At 40.1% G+C, this 25,130-nt stretch overlaps 1 protein-coding gene and 1 pseudogene across 2 annotated transcripts in view; both read left to right on the forward strand.

The window, feature by feature from the left end:
• LOC147797831 (uncharacterized) lies at positions 1-2,658 on the forward strand (annotated as a pseudogene).
• Positions 1-25,130, forward strand: part of LOC110990783 (nicastrin-like) — a 93,551-nt gene that overhangs the window by 20,858 nt on the left and 47,563 nt on the right. For both annotated transcript variants that reach the window (XM_087142531.1, XM_087142530.1), the window contains exons 5-7: positions 12,378-12,526; positions 13,951-14,095; positions 23,716-23,822. In XM_087142531.1, coding sequence (XP_086998657.1) covers positions 12,378-12,526; positions 13,951-14,095; positions 23,716-23,822 — 401 coding nt within the window. The remainder of the gene's footprint in view (positions 1-12,377; positions 12,527-13,950; positions 14,096-23,715; positions 23,823-25,130) is intronic.

Consider the following 25,130-nt stretch of genomic DNA (forward strand, 5'->3'; position numbering starts at 1 on the left):
AGTAACAGGCAGGCACATTTAGATGTGCATTGTTAGAGCAGCTGGGTTTACACTAAAAAGCACACATGTATGTGGGTCATTCCATGAAGTTCAGACACAGTGGGTAATAAACACATTCCCACGTTCCAAATGTGCAGAGTATTCTTTTATGATGAATATTAAACTTGATACATGTTTTATTTTAAAGAGCTGTTGAAGCTCTATCAATGTTTACCATACTTGGCTAAAAAGGTTTGTTCATTTTGTAAAAAAAAATTTATAGCATCACCATGTCTTTATTGCATGGAAAAAGAAAGAAAATGTTGTTTTTGTTGTTTAAATGAAAAGAAAAACTACCAGTTTCTTACTCGGAAAGAATTTGTATGTGCACATCATACTGTGAACTAAAAATATCAACACACACTTTGTCAAAGTGAGACAGCTTGTTTACTTTTACCTAATGATTATTTATATCATAACGATGTAACGACAGCATCCCCAATGTCTATTGCACCGTTACGTAGCTATAGGGGTACAATTCAAAAACAAATATACATAAGTTACAAAATTGTAGATTAAACGAATTATTAGGACCTCGCATTTGCAACTATTAAACAGTGGATTTCGAAAACACCTCTTTCGGGTGAATCGTGCAACCAATGTAACTTATGTCGCAGACAACGTCCTTCTGCAAAAAACTACATTGTGAGCATTTCCATTAATTTTTGCATCTATCCACCCCTTTGAGAAAGTGGTACATGCCATATACATGCACCCTTGCAAATAAATCTAGGAATCCTGTAAAATTTACCCCCGAGTTTGGGAATTTCATTCACAAAACTACACAAGTTCCAAAATGACGTCTTTGGGAAACACCTCATTACTTTGGAACTGAATTATTACGCCGGGATTCTTAAAACTGGTTCCTGTCATAAAAACAGAAAAAGGTACATGTAAGTTTTTACATTTTTTTATGTGTTTATTGAACCAAAATACTCATAACAATGTTGGAAAAATCACCACAATGTGTAACATGTAGCCGAACAGCCGACGACCCATGCTAATTCTTGTCAATTGTGCATGCCGTCCCTTCAAAATTACATTACGTCGTTTACATTCACGTTTTTGAGGCAATGACAAATAATAACAAGCGAGAAATGCCATTCAAAACATGAATTATGAAAGACGGTTTATATTGAGGTATTTTTCGGTATACGTTTTGTTTTGGACTTGAGTGTTTGTCCTGTGTGTCCGAAAATGCACGATTGGTGTAACACATTTTTGTGTTCCACGGTGTCCCTGGGATATTACTGTTTGTCCGTATTTGCTATGGCCTTTTACAAATGACATGGCCTTGTTTTGGGGGCGATTGAGCTCGTTTCATTTTATTTCCATATTTCATAAAACATTTTTAATAATATGAGCCATGAGAAAACTTATAAGATTCTTTAAATGTAAGAAATATTGGTGAGGGACACACTGACGTAATATTACTTTTTGAGAAAGTGTCGTCCCTATTACATCAGGAATTGGTTTACATAAATGACACTCGGTTGGTTTTTTTACTTCGTTTGTGATTGAAAACAAGCACATGTACATTAAAATGAAGAAAGAACTTGCCAAAAAAAGAGTTGTTGAAAGTTTTGCAGCAAGAAGAGGACCTTCCACAGAAACAGATCATTGAGACAGAAAGAAAAAGTCAAGCTAAAAGAAAAGCAGTATCCAGGGCTTTCAAAAGCCTACCATCATCACCAACCAAGCTGGCAAAGACCACCAATAGGAAAATAGGACTAAAGAAATTTCATGCACTTAGGCCAAAGCACATCAAACTCGCATCGGCAACAAAACTGTGAGGCTGCCTGTGTGAATACTTTACAAATCTTGCATTGAAAATCACAGCACTCAACAACAGCGCACACTCGTACAAAATGAAGAACATCATTCAGGGGGTTTACGGATTATCGAGTAATACGATGTGCAACAAAATAAATGGGCTTAAGTACCACAAACGAGAATGCATCCAAAGGAAATGCAAGGAGTGTGGAACCAAGAATATCAAAGAGAAGATGGAAAGGCTGATAGAGAAGCATGGAGACAAAGAAGTAACCTGGAAGAGGTGAGAAAGGACAACAGTCAACAACAACAGGAAAGACATACATGTAGCGAAGCAACAGATAACAATGAAAGTTGAAACAATTCTCAAATGCACCAGTGAACTCCTTGTAGAAGCAGAAACTATCAGCACTCACCTCTTCAATGCATCTTGGCAGCATGAACAGTTTGTCAAACTTAGCACTCCACCAAAGACAGTCACAATGGTCCTAAATTTTGCACAGAACTATACCTGCATCTTTCAAGACGAAATACAGTCAGCCCACTGGCACCACGCTTCTGCCACCATCCATCCAATCATCTGCTGCCAGCAGTGTCCAGTGTGCATAGAGGTAATCCAAGAGTCTCGTCTTCATCAGTTCTGACACAACTCATGACTACCATGCCGTACATCGTTTTGTGGAAGAGGCTGTAAAGCATCTACAAGAGAAACTGGATGTGACCGGGATCATCAGATTTTCTGATGGAACATCAAGTCAATACAAAAGTAGAGGACCATTCCCGGATGTTGCTCTGGCGGCATATGATTTGCTTTGGCATTTTAATAATTGGAATTTTTATTGTTGAAATATATTTTCAAGTGGAAGGATATGGTGTAACTTCTTATTCAGTCATAAAGTCTTTTTGGATTGCAACAAGAACACTGGTAATTTAAATGCCAAAGCTGTTTCGATCCTGGTTAATGTGTTAGGAGGCAACTTCTGGTGGATCTCCTGCATGAAGAATAACTAAGTATGCAGGAATGTACAAGACATTCTTCGGCTGGGGCCAAAAGTCTTTACCTCAACCATGTCAACTGGAAAATAATACATATACAGTGTACATTGTAAATTTAAATATCATGTACATGTATTATTTAGTGGGAACAGTGTTATTTTGAAACAGTGTTAGGGAAATGGTAAATGTCAGAAGTCAACAAGAAGTGGCAAACAACAATACAACCATTAAAATACTAACATTTGCAACTCAAGACCTGAAACCCATCAAGTCAACACCCAAAGTGAATCCACCCCAGGTCTCATCTAAAATAGTTGTTTTTCAAAATGAGTTTATGAGTGATGTTATAAAATGATAAAAAAAGATGTACATGTAGTATAATAAGACGGTGAAATTACGCGTGCTGAGCGGATTTGGAATGGCTGCAAGAGCACACAAAATGCAGGGTGATAAAATTTAATGGATTTTCTCAACTTGTAAAATGGAATTAGAACGAAAAAGAACCTTCAATTTGGCTTGGGCGGTATTTCGGTATTACCGAATACCGCGGTTTTGATTTTAATACCGAACAATACCAACTAACAATCCATGAATACCGACTTATTCGGTATTGAATTTCAACACCGCGGTATTCTGGCTAATTTGTTCAGAATGTTCCCACAACCCTCATAAGATGAAAGCAGACAATTATATGCACAACAGTGACTTGCATACTTCGTGGTTTCAGTCATCCAGCATCACGTTTGTATTGTGTCTTTTGGTGAAGAGATAAGACGTAACGTGATACTTCAGCATGCAGCCATCAACCTGCCTGTCAAAAGGTTTTGTTTCCCTATCGCCGCCATCAAGTTTGCGGTTTTGGAATAGCTTGTAGGCAGTGCTTCTTGTATTGCTCGTTGGCACATGTATACATGTACATGTATCACAGCCCTACAGGTTGGGAATGCTGCTTGTGCTAGCCTTGTGCTCTCTTTGGGTCTTTTTTTGTCCTTTGTATACAACATGTACAAGTATGGTGTGAAAATCTATCTAACCGAAGCCAGGAATGTGTGTTATAAACTATAAAATGATTCCATAAATCTGCATCTGTTCGACATCCATGGCAATCAACGATCTTTTTTATTGTTCTCACATTCCTTCAAACCACACGAAACGAGAAACAAAAACCCAATTCCTCACTTGTCACTGCTTGTATTTCAGTTTTTCCGGAATATAAAATTAGGACAACGTCCAACGGTTGATCAAAAAGATGTCTCGGTTATGATTAATCAAATACCTTGTGATGTGTTTAGAATAATAAACTTCACTGTCATACGACAACATGTTTAATGTGCATGTGAAATTTAAAAAAGCAAATATATGTGAAAGCATTGATCCAGGGATTTTTAAAAGACTCAAATTGTGTCACGGAGAGACATTTTTGTTTAATTATTTGCCTCTCTTTTGATTTTTGACACAAGCTGCATAACACGATTGATTGGTAGTCCGAGATAACTCGCCCACTGCGGCGCTGTCGCCCGCGCGCAAGATGGTCGCTGAAGAAGCAGAATGTCATGAACGAGTACTGCGATTGGATAGCTGTGTCTTGCCAAATGTACGTCATGAAAGCACACAGTCTCATTGGCGGGCACGCTATATGTAGATCTCTTTGTAGCAATATGAATAATTCAGTTTTGGGCGATTAGTTGGACTCTTGAGATACGAGAATAGTCATGCGAACTTATTTGGGGCGTATTTTATCGGAAATGGGATGGGAATTTTTGTTTTGGTGTTTGTGTTATGAATGTAAAATATCATGGATTTTTTAATCGTGCACTATGCGTGTCATGATGACAGGAATCTGGCAACCGATGTCTGTATATCGCGTTGTAAGCGTGCGTGCGATAAGCCTTGTGTTGCACGACTGGAAATTTTGTGGAAGCACGCTTGCTTGAGTACAAGCAGCACAACTTCAAATTAAATTCATAAACACAGAAAATGCAAACATAGACATGAGATCATTTTTTTTGTAAATGAACCCGCGGAAAAAATTGTGACGGCAGTGTTTTTCGACTTGCAACTATAGAGCTGCATTCAATGTAGTGGAACGTACGACCCTTTTTGGCAGAATCTGTACATTGACTGCTTGCCGCATTTCCATCATGCCTTCATTGGCAACGGTTCCGCTCTGCGGGAACCAGTGTGGTGCACCGCACACGTTTTCAGCACCGCAATTCGCAAACGCTTTATGAATGGGTTGCCAAGAATGGTTCTTCAGGCAACGGAGTCACGAAAACCTTTCGTTGTACCAAGAATTCCGTACAATGCTATTTCGCTGTAACATATTTTCTTCCCAAATAAATATGCACGTTTTCACCAGGACCTCAGATTTGTGCTTGTAATCGGAATTTTGTTACAACCGATTTTGTAATAAGAGTCGACTGCCACGTCGCAGAGTTTTCTGAAAGCCACCGTACCATTGCACACGCGCAGTGTTAGGGCGCAGCTGAAAGGAGCAGCCACTGGTGACCCGCATGTAATCATTACAATAACGCACTGTCTCAGTGAGTACCAACTTGACTGCCACACATGTGCAGATTTTGACACCGTACGAGCTTGGAGGAATAAAACATGTACGAGTGACCACACAGATATATATCGCGGAGCAACAAATCAGTATTTAAAACGCCGTCCTTTTTTTAAAACATAAGTTTTATTTGACATCAAATGGACAGATAAATTATAATAGTTATTAAGTTTAGGGGGTTTTGTGTCGTTAAAAACCCTTTTTTATGCTGGCCCCTAGTGTTGTTTGTGGTTTGCCTTTGAATGCCAGCATCACCGCTGCTATTTGATGACGTCACTGCCTTCTGCAACGAATACCGGGGTATTAGTAAATACCGCGGTATTTTTTCATGGATACCGTGGTATCGAAAAAGGCAATACCGCCCAAGCCTACCTTCAATCTGTCGTAGGATGAGAAGAATATGAACTTGAAAACAACATTTTCAGAATTAAAAGTTTTGCCTGGAGGTAATCACACTTTAACAAGGGATACAAATATTTGCATGGAATCGTCATGAAGGAAAAAAGCTTGTCAGCTGATCCAGCTAGCTCGATGATCGAGTGGTTAAGTAGTTAAAGGAACCTGGAAATAGAAATATAGATTTTTTATTTCCTGGTTCCTTTAAGGGTGATACAAACCTGCCAACCTGTACGTATTTTGCGTACCATGTACGCATTTTGACATTTAGATACGCTGGTACGAGATCTAATGCAAAAAGTATGCAATATACACATGTAGTGCAAAATGCCAAATCTATATTTATAGAGACCAAATGAGCAACAGAGGGTGCCCTTGTAAGCCAGCTTACAAAAATAATGCTTGGTTCCTTGACGTCCATATGACAACATACAGTTGAAAGCATTTTATCGACTGTCTAGGGCTAGGTGTTGGCCTGCGCTCATTGGAAATACGGAGGGACATGCTAATGTAGCCGTAGCTCTGGAAGCGCATTTCGGTGTGACACTGGCTGCACAGCTACTCAGGCCCAACATACATGTACGTGTCTTACGCCGTAGTTTTGTGGGTAACATGGACACCGATCAAAGTGCCAGATTTGGATCATACTGATGGGGAAAAGAAAAGATGGGGGGATGGGGAAAAGAAAATGAGATTCCATGCTCCACAGAAGTTTCTTGCTAGTTATGAAAAAAAAATGGCAATGCCTCCGGCCCGACAAGAACCGAGGCCAAGCTGTCAAACGCAATGGCTAAAACAGCTGATGGTACAGTGTAAGTGAAACAAATTTCATTACAGAGTGAGTACATAACAGCAGATTTGAAAGTATGCAGAATGTTTAAGCACCTCACTTTATACAGAAATGACTAAATCATTGAAATTTATTCAATAAATCCATGAAGTACAGTTGAACCTTATTAATAAGAGCACTGTTAATACAAGAGTCCTTTTATAACTGTACATAGTCTTTTAGAATGAAGTGGTCCATAGTTGGTTTTTTTTTTCTGATTGAGTGTGAGCATTGCGCAAACATTTTCTTGGTTATGTCTGCATGCACTGGGATTCTGGTTTCTGCTGCTTCACCGATGTGGTAGTCGAAAAAAATATGTCAAGGTTGAACTAGAGTACTTCTCGGTAGGCGGTAAATGTGCCCAAAGAGAGAGCAGTGTTGCTTTGAAATGATGAAGTGGATGTCCTCCGAGTTTGTTTCGTGTGAGATGGCCATGGTGGTGGAAAAGTCAAACCGTGGACCCCAGGAATGTGCCGTTGACATGTCATGTGGAAGGTCTAGAGTCTATGGTTATCCTTGAGCAAAGTTCAGCTTTCTGATCCACATAGCAGCTAGGGGTGTACATTTGCGGGTATTTTTAGAACCGGGTACCCGTTTTTTGTTACATCGGGTACCCGGAGAAGAGATCGCCTAATAACAAATGGCATTACGCGCCACCCGGTGGATCATGTGCCTGAAACACGGTTCTTTTTGGTACATAGGAAGCAAGCAGAACATTGTTCTAAACGTCGGAGTTAATCTCTCCTACCTTTTTCAGTTTGCAAATTTTTTGTGGGTGTATGAAACAGAAAAACAAATCTTCACTGGAAACGCCAGCAAAAAGAACAGAGCTGCAAACCACCTACATGATATATGCACCTGCAAACGCTCAAAGGAAATGTCCCGGATGCTGCATGACCACGGACACATGAACGCATATGGCGTGCACAAATGGTGAGCGCTGGTCGTGTCACGTGCGGACCAGATCAGTGCTATGTACGTCACGGGTTAGAGTTTTATGTACAAAAATACCACCGTAACTGGAACAATGCCCACACCATTACATCCACTTATTTTGAAGTTTTGATTAAAAAAAAACGCCACCAAAATGCTTCAAACGGTGTTGAAAGAATCGGAAGTCTATATAGGGTCAGGAGTCATCGCAAGTTCATTTTTTTTCTGACGAGGACCAGCACGTTGCATAAATCAACGTAGCTGCAACTGTGTAATCCTGGCTTTCAAGATGCTGAAACTAACCTGATTGCAACGCGGGCCCAATTGTAGTCCCCTTCAAGTAGTCCAATCGCTGACACTGCAGCAGCTATGTGACCGTAAAAAGAAAGGTCATGTGACCACACATAAGGAAGCCCAAGTGAAAAAATAGCAGCGCTTCACGTTGTTAAATGACTAAGCGATACGAAAGTTTTGCCACACGAAGGTACGTACCACGATGAAGTGGTTTAGTTTTATAAATACTTTTTCCAGGATAACTCCATTCCCCTGAGGTTCAAATTGTCGAGATTTTAATGCATAAGTACTTAGACAATTGATATTTGATTGGCCGACTGTATTATGACTTGCACCTGTCAACATTTCCTTTTTTCGAATGAAAAAATACTTGGATTTGAAATGCTTTAGTACATACAGAAAAATCATTCCTGCTTTTTTGGTCAATTCCTCATCCACAGTTCCGCTGAATCACTGAGGAAATTCAAGTTGCTTAATTTAAAAATAATTTTGAAACGGAATATTTCTTGGTATAAAACTTAACTAAACTGGTTCTCTGACTCTTTGGGTTTGTAGCGCACATTTAGTGCTTTGATTATAAAAACAGGCCGATCAACCGCACAATTTGTGCATGATCACTACTTACCACATGCCGCGTGGAGTCCCTGTACCGCAGGAATATTACACAGTCCGCTCTCGCTTCGTCGTCAATCCCGACATAAAGTAATTTTCATTCATATTGTTTTATTTGACAAAAATACTCTTAATTCAAACAGTAAGCACTACTTATTCCTTACAAAAGTCATTTAGGCCGACAGGGTTTGATAGTTACAAATACAGTCATGCAAGTGTACATCAACAGCGCTTCCCCCTCATAAGACAAAACTCTTTCGGTCTCTTGTTCATATAGGTTTGGTACAGTCATTTTTCCGGATCCTCAAATTAGAGTGAAATATGGTCAGAAGTCAACTTTGTGTTTTGGATATACTTCCATTTTTTTTTCAAAATCTAAGCTTTTATATTTGGACTCACAGGATCGATCGACGAAAGTGATGATGATACCTTTCCTAGTTCTGGATCAGTTTAGGATCGAGACAAAAACGTCTTCACAAATAAAAAGTAACCACACGAAAAATCCATTTTCAGCCAAAACCATTGTAAAAAGTTGCTTTTCTAATAGAGAATCTTTTTATTTTGAGAAAATCAGATGAAAAATAAGAATTCCAATGAATTAAAAGGGTAGAAATTGCGTAAGGTTTGACTCGACTTTTAAACTGTACAGTGAGCTATCAACGTTATCCTCCCCGCGCCGCACAGTTGGCTAACCCATTACATCACATACATTTCTGCTGCGCCCGTGGAGTTGAGTTCGCAACGACTTTGCGTGGTAATGCCGCGCGATCCGAGAGGGGGGGAAAAGCTTGCAGTTTTCGCTAAATTAACAAAAACGGAAACTCTAAAATAGTCATTTTGATTAAGCAGACATTAGATACAAAGGTTTATATGACGATTCAATTTAAAGAAATATTTAAAATCACACGTAGCGAGTGACTTATCGCCCGTGAATTTAAATGGTTTTTTTGCTCTTGTGAACTAGGAAATTCTGGAACTAGGAAAACGACTTGCGGTACAATGGGCGGAGTGGGTAACAAAATAAGCTGTTGATATCCAAATTCAAGTTTCATGTACATGTATGACCGCGGGACCGGGTTTTCATCGGCACGGTGGTTTTCCATAAAGTCTGTCCTTCAGTAAGAAATTTCACAGACATTTTATGCATGAATGTTTGTTCCTTATTTATTTACTTTTTTACGGGTACCAGCCCAGAAAAATGGAACCGGGTTTTGAAATCGACGGGCGGGTACCCGGCACAGGCCTAATAGCAGCTCCAGCAGGAAGCATGTGGTATAGACGTGGACTTTCGAAGGGAACACAGTCGGTGCGTAGTTGAAGAAGCCAAAGGAAATAGAGTATGAGGAGTTGCTCTTGGAATGTGTGTCAGAGCCAAGCTACATGTATGTGAATTTTCCTGTTGCCGCAACTGTCTAGTCTGTCACAGTAATGTAAGCAGGAGGGCAGCCTGAGCCAGTGTCATGGATCTTGGTCCAAGCCCAGTGTACATGTAAGTGCAGACCCATTGTCACTGAGCTTTGAATGTTATCAGTCTGGGAGTGTCTGTGAAGGTAACTGCTTCATCAGAATAGTACAGGTTGGTAAAGAGAATGCTGCCTCAGTGATTCCCAACTCTCCTGACATTTTTCAAGGATCCAGTCATTGGTATGGCCAAAAAGAATGGGGGCAAGGGTGCATCTCTGATAAACACCTGAAGGTGTTAGGAAGGCTTCAGACTTATCAGTGTTAATCTGGACTCTGAACGTTGTGTTGTTGTGTAGGACCTTGATGAGGTGAAGGAGGAGTGTGGATGTGCTGAATGCCGTATTTCCACAAGTTATTTCTGTCCATCGAGTTGAAAGACCACATTGAGAGGCCTCATGAATTTGTGATGGAGTTCTGAAAGAAGCTGTAGAGCAAGCATGGGGTCCGTATTTGAGTGGCCCTTCGTGAAACCAGACTTCTGTGGGCAGCATACAGAGGTCAATAATGGTTGTAGTCTGGTGAGGAGTACACTCACATTATGTGACAGAAAATCTTCCTGGGAACTGATAAAAGTGTGGTTAGTTGATAACAACACACTGACTCTGGGAACCCTTTCCCTTGTAAACGAAAGTTATCATTTCACCCCTCTACTCTGCAGGCACCCTACATGTACATGTACTTGAGACCCAGACCTGGTTGTAGAGATCACAAATGGCCACACTGACAGTAGTCTTCCTACACTTCAGAAGCTCCGGCAAATATCAGAACCTAAGGCCTGGCCGTTTTTACCAGTTAGCTTTCTGGTGGCTTGACGTACATGTACCTTGATAAATAAGGGGGCATCAAAAGAGTTGCCACAACATCCAGGTAGCCTTATAGTGCTCATGCCAGTGAACAAGTCTTTCCTCAGTTGATGTGCAGGTGGTGCTGTCTGACTTTGAGATGAATGGTGTGATATGACTCTCCTTTAGAGTTGTAGTCATGGAATAGACTGCTTGGTAGGTTGGCCAAAGGTTGTTTGTGGAGAGCTCCATTTCGGTATCATCCGCACGTTGGTCTTTGCCTTAGATTTGAAGATCTCATTGAGCTGCCTCAGTTCTTATTGTCTTGAAGATGAGCAAGATGCTTCTTATCTAGAATGCTCAAGGTGGACATTAAAGCCAGGGACATCATTACTGTCCACTGAAGCCAGTGTTTCTCCATGGCTGCTGAAATATGACTTGATTTGAAGAGGGGCCAGAGATTCAGGGTCATCTGGCAGGGTTCCAGTGTACTCTTGCCAACTCATTTGTAACAGTCTAAGGGTCACAGCTAAGGTGTGACATGGTGAGAATGTTCCAGGTAGTGACGCAACACCAGCAGTTGGTCTGAAACCATCCTGAAGAAGTCTTAAGGAATCAGACATACATGTACATGTACATACACATGTACATATCGAATCAGGACGCTGGTCAACTTGTGGTTGCGTAGTGCTGCAAGTAGGGTGAGAGGGAGGAGGTATGATGTACTCTAACCCTTTGTTATGATCATTGAACATGTTGGTGTGTCAAAGAGTTGATTAGTTTTGCCATGAAGAGGGTTTTCGTGAGTATGACCTTTACAAGTAACATTTTCCAGTGCCAGATCAGATGGAGAGGCCAGCATATTCAAATTTTTTCCAGCGAATCACTGGTGTTGGAATTTTCATGAGAAACAAGTGTAATTTGCTGAGTATACGCTTTGACAAAACTTGCCTCAGTATACTCTAAACTATATACCATTTTATGCCAATCAGGTTTACCATATGGGTTCCTGTGCTTGCTCAAGGACATGGTTGTAATGCTTTATTGATAATACATGTAACATGAGCCTGTCAGATTAGACATTTTGCATCCAGTAACCAGTGGTTTGCCCTGGACTGAAGGTGTAGCCACTGGTGTTTTCTGAAACACCAGAAAAAACACTGAGGGAATATGGTGGGCCTGACATGCATATGGCTACATGTACATGTAGCTTTCTTTTTTGAAAAAAAAATGGTTTATGGGGCTGGTACATGTACATGTACAGTACATACAGTAACCCTGATACATGTAATACAATATTACATGTACATGTATGTGCTCCAAATGTAGGTAAAGATGAGGTAGAATTACATGTACATACACTTTGCAAGCATTGTTGAAAATAAAAAGTAAAGCCAGACCACATACACTGTAAATGAAATACTCCAATGGGTTCCAGTTAACATTGGCAAAATTTGTAAAATGATTGTAAACTGTTTTGTTTACCTTATACATGTACATGTATGCAGCACCTTTAACATGTGTGCATGCATGATACACACGTACTTGTAGGAATAGAATCAAAACTGTTCACTGGTATTACAATATTTTCCATGTTAATCAGGAAAATTTTATACATGTGTAAGTTGATTATGTTAATTGATCAAGGTGAATTGGCATTAAAACTCAGTGTTTTTCTTTTGTGGGGGCTAAGGATTCTATGGAAGTGAAAACAGTAGCAGTACATGCACCCACTCCGGCAATGTGGAGTGGAACCCATCTGGGAATGGCATGAACTTCTTGGATTTTAACATCCCCATCATTTCACTCTTCAATGAGACAGAAGTGGATTACCTGATACAGGTTAGTGAAAGGAGGAGAAGCTTGATACTTTCTTAAATTAAACATTCACTATACCTCACTGGTTTGGAAAGAAATATTTGTCAATGTTGCAGTCCGGCCCCTGGCTGATTGCTCAGAGGTGGTAGTCCATTTGCCATTGAAGGAGGAATTGAAAGCTGAATCGCAGGCAAGAAAAAAGATAGAGATGGATGGTCAAAGGAAATTACTGGAGTCTCACACTTCTATGGGATTAGCCCAATAATATATTTATTCCACGGTAAACTTGGCTTGAGTTATACATGTACGTGCACGTGTAAGTAACCCAAAGCGTAGCTACTGATTAACCACATTTTTTGAAGCTTTAGAGGGCATTTCAAGTTTTAATGCTTTAATGTTGATGCTATGTACATGTATGTGTATTGTTTGTTGATCCTTAATGACACTAAATACATTTAGCATAACTGGTTTGATAAGCCATAAACACCCCTATTGATGCCAGACTCTGACCCTTTGGCAACTTCAATTAAATGTTCTGCTTTGGATGCTTCAGGGTTGACAATTTTTGATCAAACAACAAATTACAATCTTTGTTTTTTAAACTTTTTTCTATACATAAATGAGGATAAATTGGGATAATTACATGTATCTGTTTTCAAAGCAAGTAAATTTGTTGAATGTGTTCATGGGCAATCTCGTATGGTATGCTTGATTAAAATTCACTTGATTAAGAAACTTTTGTTACTGGTTTCACTGCCGAGTAACCAACACTTCTTACAGTAAACATGTATGTCCTTGATATACATGTACAAGGGCACTTGTTGAAAAGAAAGGTACACGTACAATACGGTAGATTTACACTGATACCTTTATACATGTTAAATGCAGAAGTGGATACTCTAAATACCAGTAGTGAAATTAAATCATATTTATAAATCTTTCCCTTGAATTCTTGCACTGAATCCAGTCGAAACAGAGGACTTGAATTGAGGAAGAACCCAGCCACCCTAGATTATGTGTAATGCATAATGCTTGCATACATGTACATGCACATGTAATTTTTCTTCAAAAACCACTCCTTTTCTGGTCAGACTAGAATATGAACCATCTTCTTGCAATGTTGACACTGCATTGTTCACAGCAGTCTTGCAACCAATCCTCACTAATTTTACGTTCACATTACATGTAGTCTTAGTGATAGAGGGTCATTATTTGGGCCCTTTAATTTAGCTCATGTACCGGTACATGTAGACTGACCCATGCTTCGTTGTAAACAAAATGTCATACAAGACCTGCTTTTGCAAAAAACAATTGAAAAAAAACCAAAATAAATAGGCATAAAATGCAATCATTCAATGAGACAATGTAATGCAGGCGTAGAGACGAAATACATGTACAGTACTAACAGATTTTCATTTTGCTAATGACTGTATGCATTTATATTGCAGTGTTACAAGGATCACAATGAACCAGTGGACAGTCATCCACGGCCATATCCATTATGTGCCGCTGAGTTACATTCATTCATGTTTGGAGCTAAGGATACACCAACATGTATGAGACGTACTCAACAGACAACTAATCTAGAAGCATGTAAGTCTGTCAAAATCCCAGTGTTGTATTTGAGTCCATCACAAGTCCCTGCAAGTCCATCACAAGTCCCTGCAAGTTCATCACAAGTCATTCAATCTTAGCTAATTTACAAGCTATTCAAATGAGCTGTGACAAAAGTATTCTTTTGTCATTGTACACCAGTTACTTATATAACTGACCATGTCAAGGGACTTGTGACTATACATGTACTTTTTGAAGGGACTAGTGAATAGACTTGTGAACACTGCAAAATACTCACTCTTATTACTGTGGTATAGCCTGAATGCACAGTTAAAGAAATTGCTGTATCTTGCAGGTACACTGTTTAATTCAGTGTGTTCCCTGAGTATTGATTTTTTTAGACTAACCAAATAATACTCAAATATTGATGCATGTGCAGTACTTCACAGTACAATGTGCATTGCATTTGAAAGTTAATGCTGCAAAAACAAATGGGAAAAATTCGAAAGGAATTCGCATTTGTATTTACATTTGCATTTCACATTTTGACCACAGCTTTTCCCCAGCAAAGTCACAGCAAATTGGCAGCAAACCAGTCAAATGGGGCAAATGACGAGTGAAAACAGTGCAAAAATTGTGCAAAAAATGGGGCACATTTTTGCAAATGTGGCGTGAAGGGATCTCAGGTTTTTACCTCCTGTACATATTCTGGTGATATTTTGACAAAAGCCCACAAATGTGCATACATCCACATGTACCGGTACATATCGTGCACATGTATGTACCGTGTATAGACTCCAAAACCTTGTGAAAGAAATTGGTGTGTGAAAACAGTGGGCAAGTGGTGTGGAAATTTTGTGAAAGCGGTGCGAAAGGTTGCTAAAATAATGCAGAAACTTGCAAAAACGAGGAGCATGGTGCAGTAAAATACATACACCGATCCCAGACACACAACTATTATGCAGTGAAGAGTCCATTCCAAAGGCTGCATGATTGCATTAAGATACTACATCTAATATTTTGTTATTTAAAGATTTCTTTCTACCAATAAATAAAATTAGCAACTAAAATTGTATGTGTATCTTCGTGTAGCAAATCTTGCCTTTTTGCAGATTGTGTTCGGCATGTTCGGCGTGACAAGTTACCAGTATTTGGTTATTAGAAAAAGTCAGTGATTGTACTGTCCATTAATGTGTACACAGTTAGCAGTCAGGATGTTGCGCAGGGGTGAGATTTCTCAGCTTTTCAGCTGATTTCAGCTACCGGTAGCTTTATTTTGGATTTCACCTTTTTTACTCTTTGGCTGTGTACAAAAGTATAGGAGATTTTCACATTTTAATATTAACTTTCAATTGCATTGTACATCTGATGTTCATGAAATCCCTTCCTCACCCATATTTACATTGTGCATTTGTTGTAATACATGTACGTGTACATACCGTACCGTACACATACTGTACATGCACATGGGTCACTCTATAAATTCAGGGTCCAAAAATACTTGTACGATATTCTTGAGTCCCAGTTACACCTGACCAGTGTAATCTGATATGGAAATATAGACACTGGTTAAAAATATCGGTAGGGCTGGCACCCGTACTGATGTAGACATGAAAACTACATTTTGAGCTCTGCAATGCACAAAGGAGAGATTTATGATCTCAGGTTTTTACCTCCTGTACATATTCTGGTGATATTTTGACAAAAGCCCACAAATGTGCATACATCTACATGTACCGGTACATATCGTGTACATGTATGTACCGTGTATAGACTCCAAATTGCATGACCATGCAACTGGTACAGTAATGATTAAATTGAAGTACTCCTCGCACTCGTACTCGCTCGAAGTTTCCGCTAAACCCTCGTATCTCCTCGTAAAATTTGCTGCCGGTAACGAGCGCTTGCGGGTACCCGCGAGCATTTACGAGCGCTAGCGAGCGCACACGGGCGCTATCGAGTGCAATAAACAGCGAGTGCATACGAGGGGTCACTCATGCGCAACGGGTGACCTCGGTGGAAAGCCCGGTCTGCCGGCCCGCTTGCGAATCGGTTCCCCCACACTGACGTCGTGCATACAAGTCCAGTACATTGTGTTTCGGGACACCGTCCGGCCCGGACGGTAGGAAGACCTGCTCGTTCTGAGTGTGGTGGAAGTGCAATATAAAATCTCATAACCTCTGTAGAAATATCCTGAAAATTTCAGACAGGAAACGGTGGTCGTGGAAAGCAACGTACACGTAATGACATGATTTATATTGATCAATGTCTGATTGCTCGTTTTATTCCGTAGCTTTTAGCGAGACATAGATCTTGAAATTCTGGTGCTTGAAAACTTTGTGGAATAAAAAATGGTTGAATCACTGGCCCGGTAACTATCTAAGACTAGGACTAACACATTGGTGTCATGGGCGCCAATTTTTGGCAGAAACGGTGTGTTTTAAATTTATTATCGTTGTTATTGATACTAAATCATAAATGCTGGGATTGTTTTCTCTTTTTTTGAAACGTTTTGGATCTGGGAGTCTTCTAAGCGGCTACTGTTCTTTTTTCCCTCTGTTTCTTTGTTTTGTTGACAAGAGCTGTAGAAACATGTTGACCAATAATTTAAAAATGGGCTAAGACACATTTTACTGATTTGTAAATCAATACGCCTCTGTTTGCCTCAAGTTCTGAATGGGATTGACCAATCAGAGAAACAGTAAATTATTCTATACCTACCTTGGGAACTGCCGTACCTGCAGGTGCATTGTTCTGTCGTCGTCCAGAGAGCAAGTTGCAACACTTAAATGATGTGAATTTATTAGCAATGTGCAGTTTGGTTGTTGGGAATTTAACAAAACTAGAGTGAAACCCCATTTTCTTTGAGTTCACTTTAATGAAGTGTCTGAAGATGCCTTTAAAAGCGAAGACTTTTCTGTAAAGTGACATCTTGTGAAAGGGTGGCGTTGTTATAATCAACACATTTCCTTCACCAAAGGGAAATTATTAGTTGGACACTTTATTGGCCCATTTATTACGGAAAACACAGTGGTCCTTTTTGTGGGGCTCAGAGGAGTCTGTAGAGCGAACACTTCATTGATTTTTTACTTGATTTCTGCTGCACATATTTTTCCCCCGAAAAGTGAATAAATAACCGAGAGAGACAAATGGGTATTTTAGGTCAATTTTAGGGTTGTTCGTTGCTGATGTATAGGCAAGACTGCCGGAGTCGACCATCTGGAGCCGTTTGAGGGTGCTTACGTGGACATACAGGTGGGTGTGGACAGACGTGTGTTTACGTGGAAATATGGGTGCAGACGTTTCTGTTCTGGTGCCCGCGAGGACATGCAGGCAAGTGCGTGAGTGTTTTCATGAAGGCGCAACAACAAAGCCCGAGTCTAATAAATCAAGCTTATGCATGTAGGAGGCTGAGCAGTTTATCGGGCAATTTCAAAATACGCTACCGATCCAAGTTTTCATTTTTATATTTGTGTGTGCGATTTCAGAGAGTCTAGCGTTAATAACTATTGTTAATCAAAGACTGGATTCTCTGGTTCCGCCAAACAGCACCACCATGCATTGCGATAAATGGTAAAAACATCTCCGTGAGAAAATCGATACAGTTTTATTAGTGATTTTATGACTCTTAAGACTCAATTCTAGAGAGACAAACTGATTTTGAATAAAAGGCAGAGGCAAACTCTGAGGGCTGTGACCATCTGTCTTCAAGCAAAAATAATTCCAATATTCATGCGGTAGGAATTTTCCAACGAGGTCCCTCGTAGCTCGGTTAAAAACCTGTATAGTTATTGAGCTCAACGGACTCGGACGTCGGTTCATGTTGTCCGAAAAAAATCATCGCGTGACATAAGTGTATATTTAGCACAAAAATACCAACTGTCAATATACCTTTGCAAACCTGATATAGACTGTTATTCGTTCATGATTATTTTCCATTAATAATATAATTTGCAAGTTATCAACTGCATTTGCCCTGAACATTCATAGAAACTAAAGAAAATCACTTTCATGTAATTTTGAGAGAAAAGATCGTCTCTATAGTCACGCGGCGAACAGTTCGGTTGTTCCTCAAGAAAGTAAGAGAAAGGGGCTCTTTCGCAAAGAGGGCTGGATCTGCTTCTACAGAAACCCCCGCAAGTCTGGAAAACCTCGTACACGACTTTGTACGAGAATGACAATGAGCTCATGTCCGGAGATGTATTTGGTATATTCAAAAATATATTTGGACTCGACGCCTCAGAGTCCACCATCCGACGCGTACGTCCAAAGCTGGGCTGGGCAGCAAGTGGGCCCACCTACTGCCAATTAATAAGCGCGACCTTGTGCTGGAGCAGAGTCCCTCACTTCTTGAAGCTCCTTGCGCTTTGTTACCTTTAATCTCCGTCTACTTACAAATACCGACCAAGTCCGTGGCAAGAATAATCCCTTTCAGGTCAAAGTCCTTTTGTGTTGTTTAACCACTGCCAGCCGGGGACTCCGAAATCGGAGCCGTATGGTTTATATGTGTGGCCGTGGTCTCCGAACTCGGACAAAGGAAACAGGGCCCTGTAACAAAAGACCTTTCTCCGAACAAAAGACCAGGCTGCTGGGCATGACCGGCCTTTTTTCGCTCTCAAAAGTGGTGATAATCCAGCATTATTTTGAAACCGTATACCAGGGTTTGGGGGTATTTAGAGCAAGCGGATTACCACCGGGGACAAAAGCTCTCCACCACCGCAGCCATGAGCCACACAGCACCGCTGCATGCTAATCTGGCCCCTATTGAAAAGAGGTCAGCAGTGCACTGAGCCAGGTTTGTGAACAAAGGACAGTTGTATAACACTGCACAATCTGGGCTCTGTTTACAAGGCTGCAGGCCTGGCTGACATATTCGGGCGTCAATGAAGGTCACCTGTCAACTTAGAGTAGTGCCTGAAGATTACTCTGTGTGGCTTTTAACGACTGTTAAATGGAATGATGAATTGTTGTAGGATTTTGAAAACAGAAAAAATGATAGTCATGCCGGCCCAGCATCCTCAACATTGAAAAATGCCCCGGCACGAAGTGGTTAAAGAAGGACGTGGGTGATGGATGTCTACTGGAGAGCCTTGTGACATTGACTGCCAGATTGTTTCCTCTCAAGAAAGTTATTGGGACATTTGAAGCATGTTTGAAGCAAGATATGGAACGGAGAGAACCCCCGCCTTTGTGTTGGTCATTGTGTAATCGGAATCTCAGGAATTCTTTACAGACTTCTAGGAGGGATGAGCTAGGTAACAATAGTCTACAGTGTGTATAGGGATTGGACAGGTAAGGGGGGGTACCCCTCCGTCCCATATCTTGCCTGGTATATCTTCAGATGAGATCAACTATAGCGGGGATTGCTGTAGTTACTCTGCAAAGAATACACCGTGTATTACATGTATCTAAATGGAAGTTGCGTGGAATTACCAATACTGTTTTCATTTTTTTCATTGACTGCCATGATTGAAAGCAGGTAAAATATGAAATGGGCTTCTGAAAGGTTACCTTTAATTTATATTGCAGAACGCCAACAGGGTGCCTTAAAAAGATTATCGGCTTCACACTTCAGTTTGGCTCAAATACTTTTGTGGTTTCTTAATAAAAGTGCATAAGAAAACGTAGTCTAATAGGTTGTGTGACCTCAATGATAACACCAATAATACCACTATATGATATAAAACTAGGTCATATACCAACATAAAAATCTTTTGTAAGAGCCAAGATTACACATGTAATACAGCGCAACTGTCTTTTCGCTTGTTCTTCAGAATACAGGAACCATGGTCACCCAAGGTCACCTGCACCCCGGCAAAGATGTTGACAATACCGTTGCAGGATTTGCAGATGTTGCGCAATCTGAGGCAAATTTTGCACTTTCTTTGGTCCGTGTATTACTTTCCAAGAGGGAGGTGAAGATAAGTAATTGCAAAGGGGTGCGGGGAAAGGAGAAGCTCGATCTGGTCCGCCTGAATGCCGCCAAGGCCATTGTCAGAGAGAAGTCGTCGCTTGGCCTGGGCCAGTTTGAAATATACTGGCGCCGGGAATGCATCAAGGCAATCGACGAGGGTGGCAGACGACTCAATTGTTCCAAACAGTTCTTGTAATGTTTATGGTTTTAATTTATAACTGGGCTTTGCAATGTTCACAACTTGATTTAATTTTTTTTCCTCCAAATCTACTGAAATCACCCAAATCACGGCGATCCCTGTTGAGGTAATATTCAACTAAATGAAGAGACAATTTTGTCTTCCATAGATATAACATTGGCAAAAAGATCTCAACCATGGGCAAAACTGGTTTTGTATTTTTCACGAAGAGACAATTTGACTCCAGAAATGTAAACAAATGTAACAATGTTGCACCTGACGTGTGTGTGTGCACTGTGTGTGCCGTTTTCACGAAGAGAACAAAAGTCACACAGATTTGAACATTTCACGAACAATCTTTTTTTTATAAAGTTGTTTGTTTTGTAAAAAAACAACAAACAACTTTATCTTCTAGAAATGTTAGGTTTGTATCATGTAACATCCCTTATTGCATATGGCGAAGCATTGGTGAATTTAAAGGAATGCTAAATTCTACGAAACTTAGCATTTGATTTTCTCAAAACCTTTGTTTTGCAATCCGAAGGGAAAATTGTCTCTTCGTGAAAACTATGACACTATGTAAAATTTATTAATAAAATTTCATTAACACATTTTTTGGATTGTATTGTGGAAATAAAAGTTCATTGACTGAATGAAAGAAAAGGTTCACATGAATCATTTAAGAAATGCAAGTTTATTAAAATTCTCAAGTACATTTCTCAGTTTTTAAAAATTTCTCCTTTTACGGAAGTGTTTGCATGCCTTTTTGTACTTGGCTGCATGCTGTATGATAATTAGTAGAATGGCCAGTCATGAGACAGGAATTAACCAATAACAGGTAAGATTCTAATTTTTACGGATCGGATTTTTGTGGACACTGGTCATATTCACGCGAAGTGGCTGTGGCGAAGCGCAAGAAGAGCTAATATAGCGACACCACTCTTCACTAGTTCCCGCCTTTGGTTACGCAGAGAATTCACGTTTTGTGGGAATCTGCGAAATTAGTTCCTTGTGTACACTTCGAAGGGTCTCGAAGCGTCGTGTAAACGAATTATTTCAACGTACAACTTTCACTAACTTTTAGGGAAATTTTGAACGCCGCGTGGTCAACCATGGGTCAACCAACATTTACCCCACCAAAACTTACCTCCCAGATTTTATTCCATTTTTACACTGAACTCGAAGACCACAAATTTGAATGTGAAAAAAATGGAATTCCAGTTCAACCGGAAAGATTCCCATGCCTGTTACAACCATTATTAATATTAATGTTCGGTTCGACATCCTGCCCAGCGTTCGATTGAATCCGATTGATTGTACTGGAATCTTTGCACGCGTGAAACGTTTCACTCAGCTCCCCTGCAAACTGTGTGCGACCACAAACCAGTCGACCTGATACCTAGTACCTAAACGTGCACGTATGTACATGCACCTAAATGTAAACTCATGCTGTGTGTACAGTCTAGTCGATCGTAAGATACTGCGCTACGTACTCAACTTCGTCTCTGTCTCAGGCTTGGGGTCGTGTTGTGCAGTTACATGATTTTCTATTATTTTCCTATATTTGGATGTGTAAAAATTGATCATTTGGGTTGAAATTTTCAGGAATAACCCGAAATCAGTCTCCAACATCATACGTCAAGTTTGGGGTCAAAAGATTGAACGGTTCAATTTTTAAGGTGAAAAATTTGTATTTAGGGATTCGTGATAGTTCCGAGCAGCTACATGATTTTTTATCATTTTCATATATTTGGATGTGTAACAATTGATCATTTGGGTTGAAATTTTCAGGAATAACCTGAAATCAGTCTCCGACATCATACGTCAAGTTTGGGGTCAAAAGATTGAATGGTTCTCTTTTTGTGTGAAAAATGTGTATTTAGGGATTCGCCATAGTGTTGTGCAGTTACATGATTTTTTATCATTTTCCTGTATTTGGGTTTGTAAAAATTTATCAATTGTGTTGAAATTTTCAGGAATAACCTGAAATCAGTCTCCGACATCATACGTCAAGTTTGGGGTCGAAAGATTGAATGGGTCTCTCTTTGGGGTGAAAAATGTGTATTTAGGGATTCGCCACAGTGCTGTGCAGTTACAGGATTTTCTATCCTTTTCATATATTTCGATGTGAAGCAATTGATCATTTGCACCTGAACAAAGAGTGGCGTTGATGACAAAAACGTACAGTGTCTGTCAGTCTTTTCCTTTTTATAAATTCATACATTTCAGAACTAATAATAATAAATAATAACAAAGGGGAATTGCATACATGTATTTTTGCCCCTTGAAAATAAAAAAGATCCAATGATACTACTTTCAAATGTCAAATTTAATTGCCAACAGACAGAGCAAAAAGATCTATGTGAGCTTCTCCACAATTGTCCGAGTTGAAGGTACATGTACATGGTATCTCTTGTAGGACCATCCACCCCAGTATCTGTAAAAGAATAATATAAAAGTTAATCACAATCTGAACCAACTTAAATAACGGTACGCAGAGTCATTCACGAAACTTTTAGCCGTGACAATTGTGTGTTAACACGCTAAATTGGAGACCATTGGGTCACGAATTTATTTGCAAGAGTACATTTAGGTACGAGTTGAGCAAAGTTCACTTAACTAGAAACTCACACGTAATGAAAACCATTCGAATCACATGTGTAAACTCCTTCACGAAAGACGAAGGCACTAAACCCAGTCACTACAATGAACACTGTTTTTTTTTACGAAATTCAAAACTAACGTGAAATGCTGGCGTAAACATTCAACGGACAAGCAAGAGTCGTTCACTGGTCACACACACGGACAAAACCTCACACACAAAAACTCATTGCCACGACGGATATTCACCCAACTACTACGATGAATACCATTTACGACATTGTATGATAAAAATGGTTAATTACCTGCGCATTCAAGCCCTATTTAATTAATGGAATATAGAACAAAACATATCGATAGTTTATAACGAAAGCTATTCTCTAATACGTCACACTGAAAAAGGAATCCGTTATACCAGGCCCGACTACGAAGTTGCACATGTCGCGTTGACCGTCGTTTTTCCATCTTACCATTCGACCGATCAACAGTCCGTCCACATTAATGGTTCATAGTTGGGAAGTAGCCGTCGTTTCACGGGTCAATGAACCCTCGCAAACTCTCGTTCGAAGGTTGGTCTATTTACGTGTGCACACGAGGGTTATCGAGCGAGTTCGAGCGAGTGCGGGGTATTGCGAGACCTTTCGAGCAGTTACGAGACCCTCGAAAGCGCACGTAAACGGCCGTAAGTCCTCGTACTCGCTCGCATTTTCATGGGTACTTCAATTTAATCATTAGTGTACTACACTGTACCGGTATGTACAGTACCTGTATCAATTTAGGTAATTTACATGTATGTCATGTGTGTGTCGATAGATCAAATGGTCTTTTTGTAGATTAAAAATAAAGAAGAAATTACTTTTGTAGGAAGCAAAATAGAAATAGATCTGAAAAACTCTTTCCAAGAAATCCTGCTAATCACCATTCATTATCCATTTCTTATTTTGGCATTAACTTTCCATGTATCAGCTCTCTTCTGTGATCCCCTTGGTGATCATAATGTATGGGTGACATTGAAACCAACCAGCAAGACAAAACCACTTAAGAAGAAGTCACTTATCGTGGCTGCAGCTCAGGTATGTGCATTGCATGAATCTTTCCTGTAACCAACTTAGCGTGTTTGGATGCTTGCACACTGTACCTGATTTTTGTACATGTACCGGTACGGTGTATGTTTAACTACTTCCTGCCGGGGGCATTACATAATGTTGATTCTGCTGGGCTGGAGTATTTTTCTGCATTTTCTTCATTTTCTTGTCTTTAAGTATTGTCACCGTGTTCTTAACCTTTTTCCCCCATACTTTCTATTTCTTTTGACATTGGTAAGGCTGTAAACTAACCTTAAAGACTGTGTTGATGCATCAATTTGTCTTCCTGGTGCTGCTTTCCTGGCGCATTCTTTAGCCGTATCATCTGCACATAAGAAGCATAAAAACTAATGGTTTTTTTGCCGGGTTCAGATTCAGAAATCTTGCTCTACACCTAAGTAAGATGTACCGGTGTTTCTTCATCTAATTTGATAGCAGTCCGCTCCCTCGGAGACGCTATCCACTATAGTTAGCGGCCTCAAGTCAACCTCAACTCCCCCTGTGATTTGCTGTTGACCCGAATCCCCCATGTGAGGATCTCCATCCAGATCCTCACCCGGATTTGTAATCGGCTCTGCTTCCGAGCTTCATTTCCGGCTTCACATCTGGCTCTGTTTTTCCATCCAGTACACGAATGCCCATTCATTTTATTTTTGAATTGAATTTGCTCTTAATAAATTCATTCAATAATAATTTTTCAACTTGTACGGGTACAACTGCACTGTGGAAAAGTAAGTCAACTTTTGGTTGATATTTTGGTTCATGTTGGTGTACATACAGTATCAACTTCCAAACCTTGTGCAGATTCTTCCCAATTGTTGGTCAGTGTTTGACCAACAGCGTTGGAAATGTGGTAACTTTAACCAAGGTTGGGCAAATAATGAGTGCCCAACACTGTTTGACCAACTTTTTTTTTTACATTGTGGTGACGTTTCTTATTCAGGCCGTATGTCTCTGCCTTGAGCTGTCCACTTTTTGGGGCATCCAGGTGTGCAGGAGTTACTTGTATACTCTACTGGGCTATCTTACAACATTTGCTTGTACGTCCCCTATACATGTATAGTGAATGCGAGTCTGGGTCACACATGCTTAATCCTGACTGCAACTTGAACAATACATGTAGCTTATAGGCCTACTGATAAACTACGTATCAGACTACTATCCGGACACAAGTTCCTTTGAAGTGGGCGTGTCCAAAGTGTGTATTCTGTGAATGGTACGAGGTGTGGCAAAAGTGTACCTACTGTCGGCACTCACTTTTGTTAATGGATTGCTTTTTCAACTGCACCCCGTGAA

This window comes from Acanthaster planci, linkage group LG10, assembly GCF_054643075.1.
Source record: "Acanthaster planci isolate LZ-2023a linkage group LG10, COTS_SCS, whole genome shotgun sequence".
In the NCBI taxonomy this organism is placed as follows: domain Eukaryota; kingdom Metazoa; phylum Echinodermata; class Asteroidea; order Valvatida; family Acanthasteridae; genus Acanthaster; species Acanthaster planci.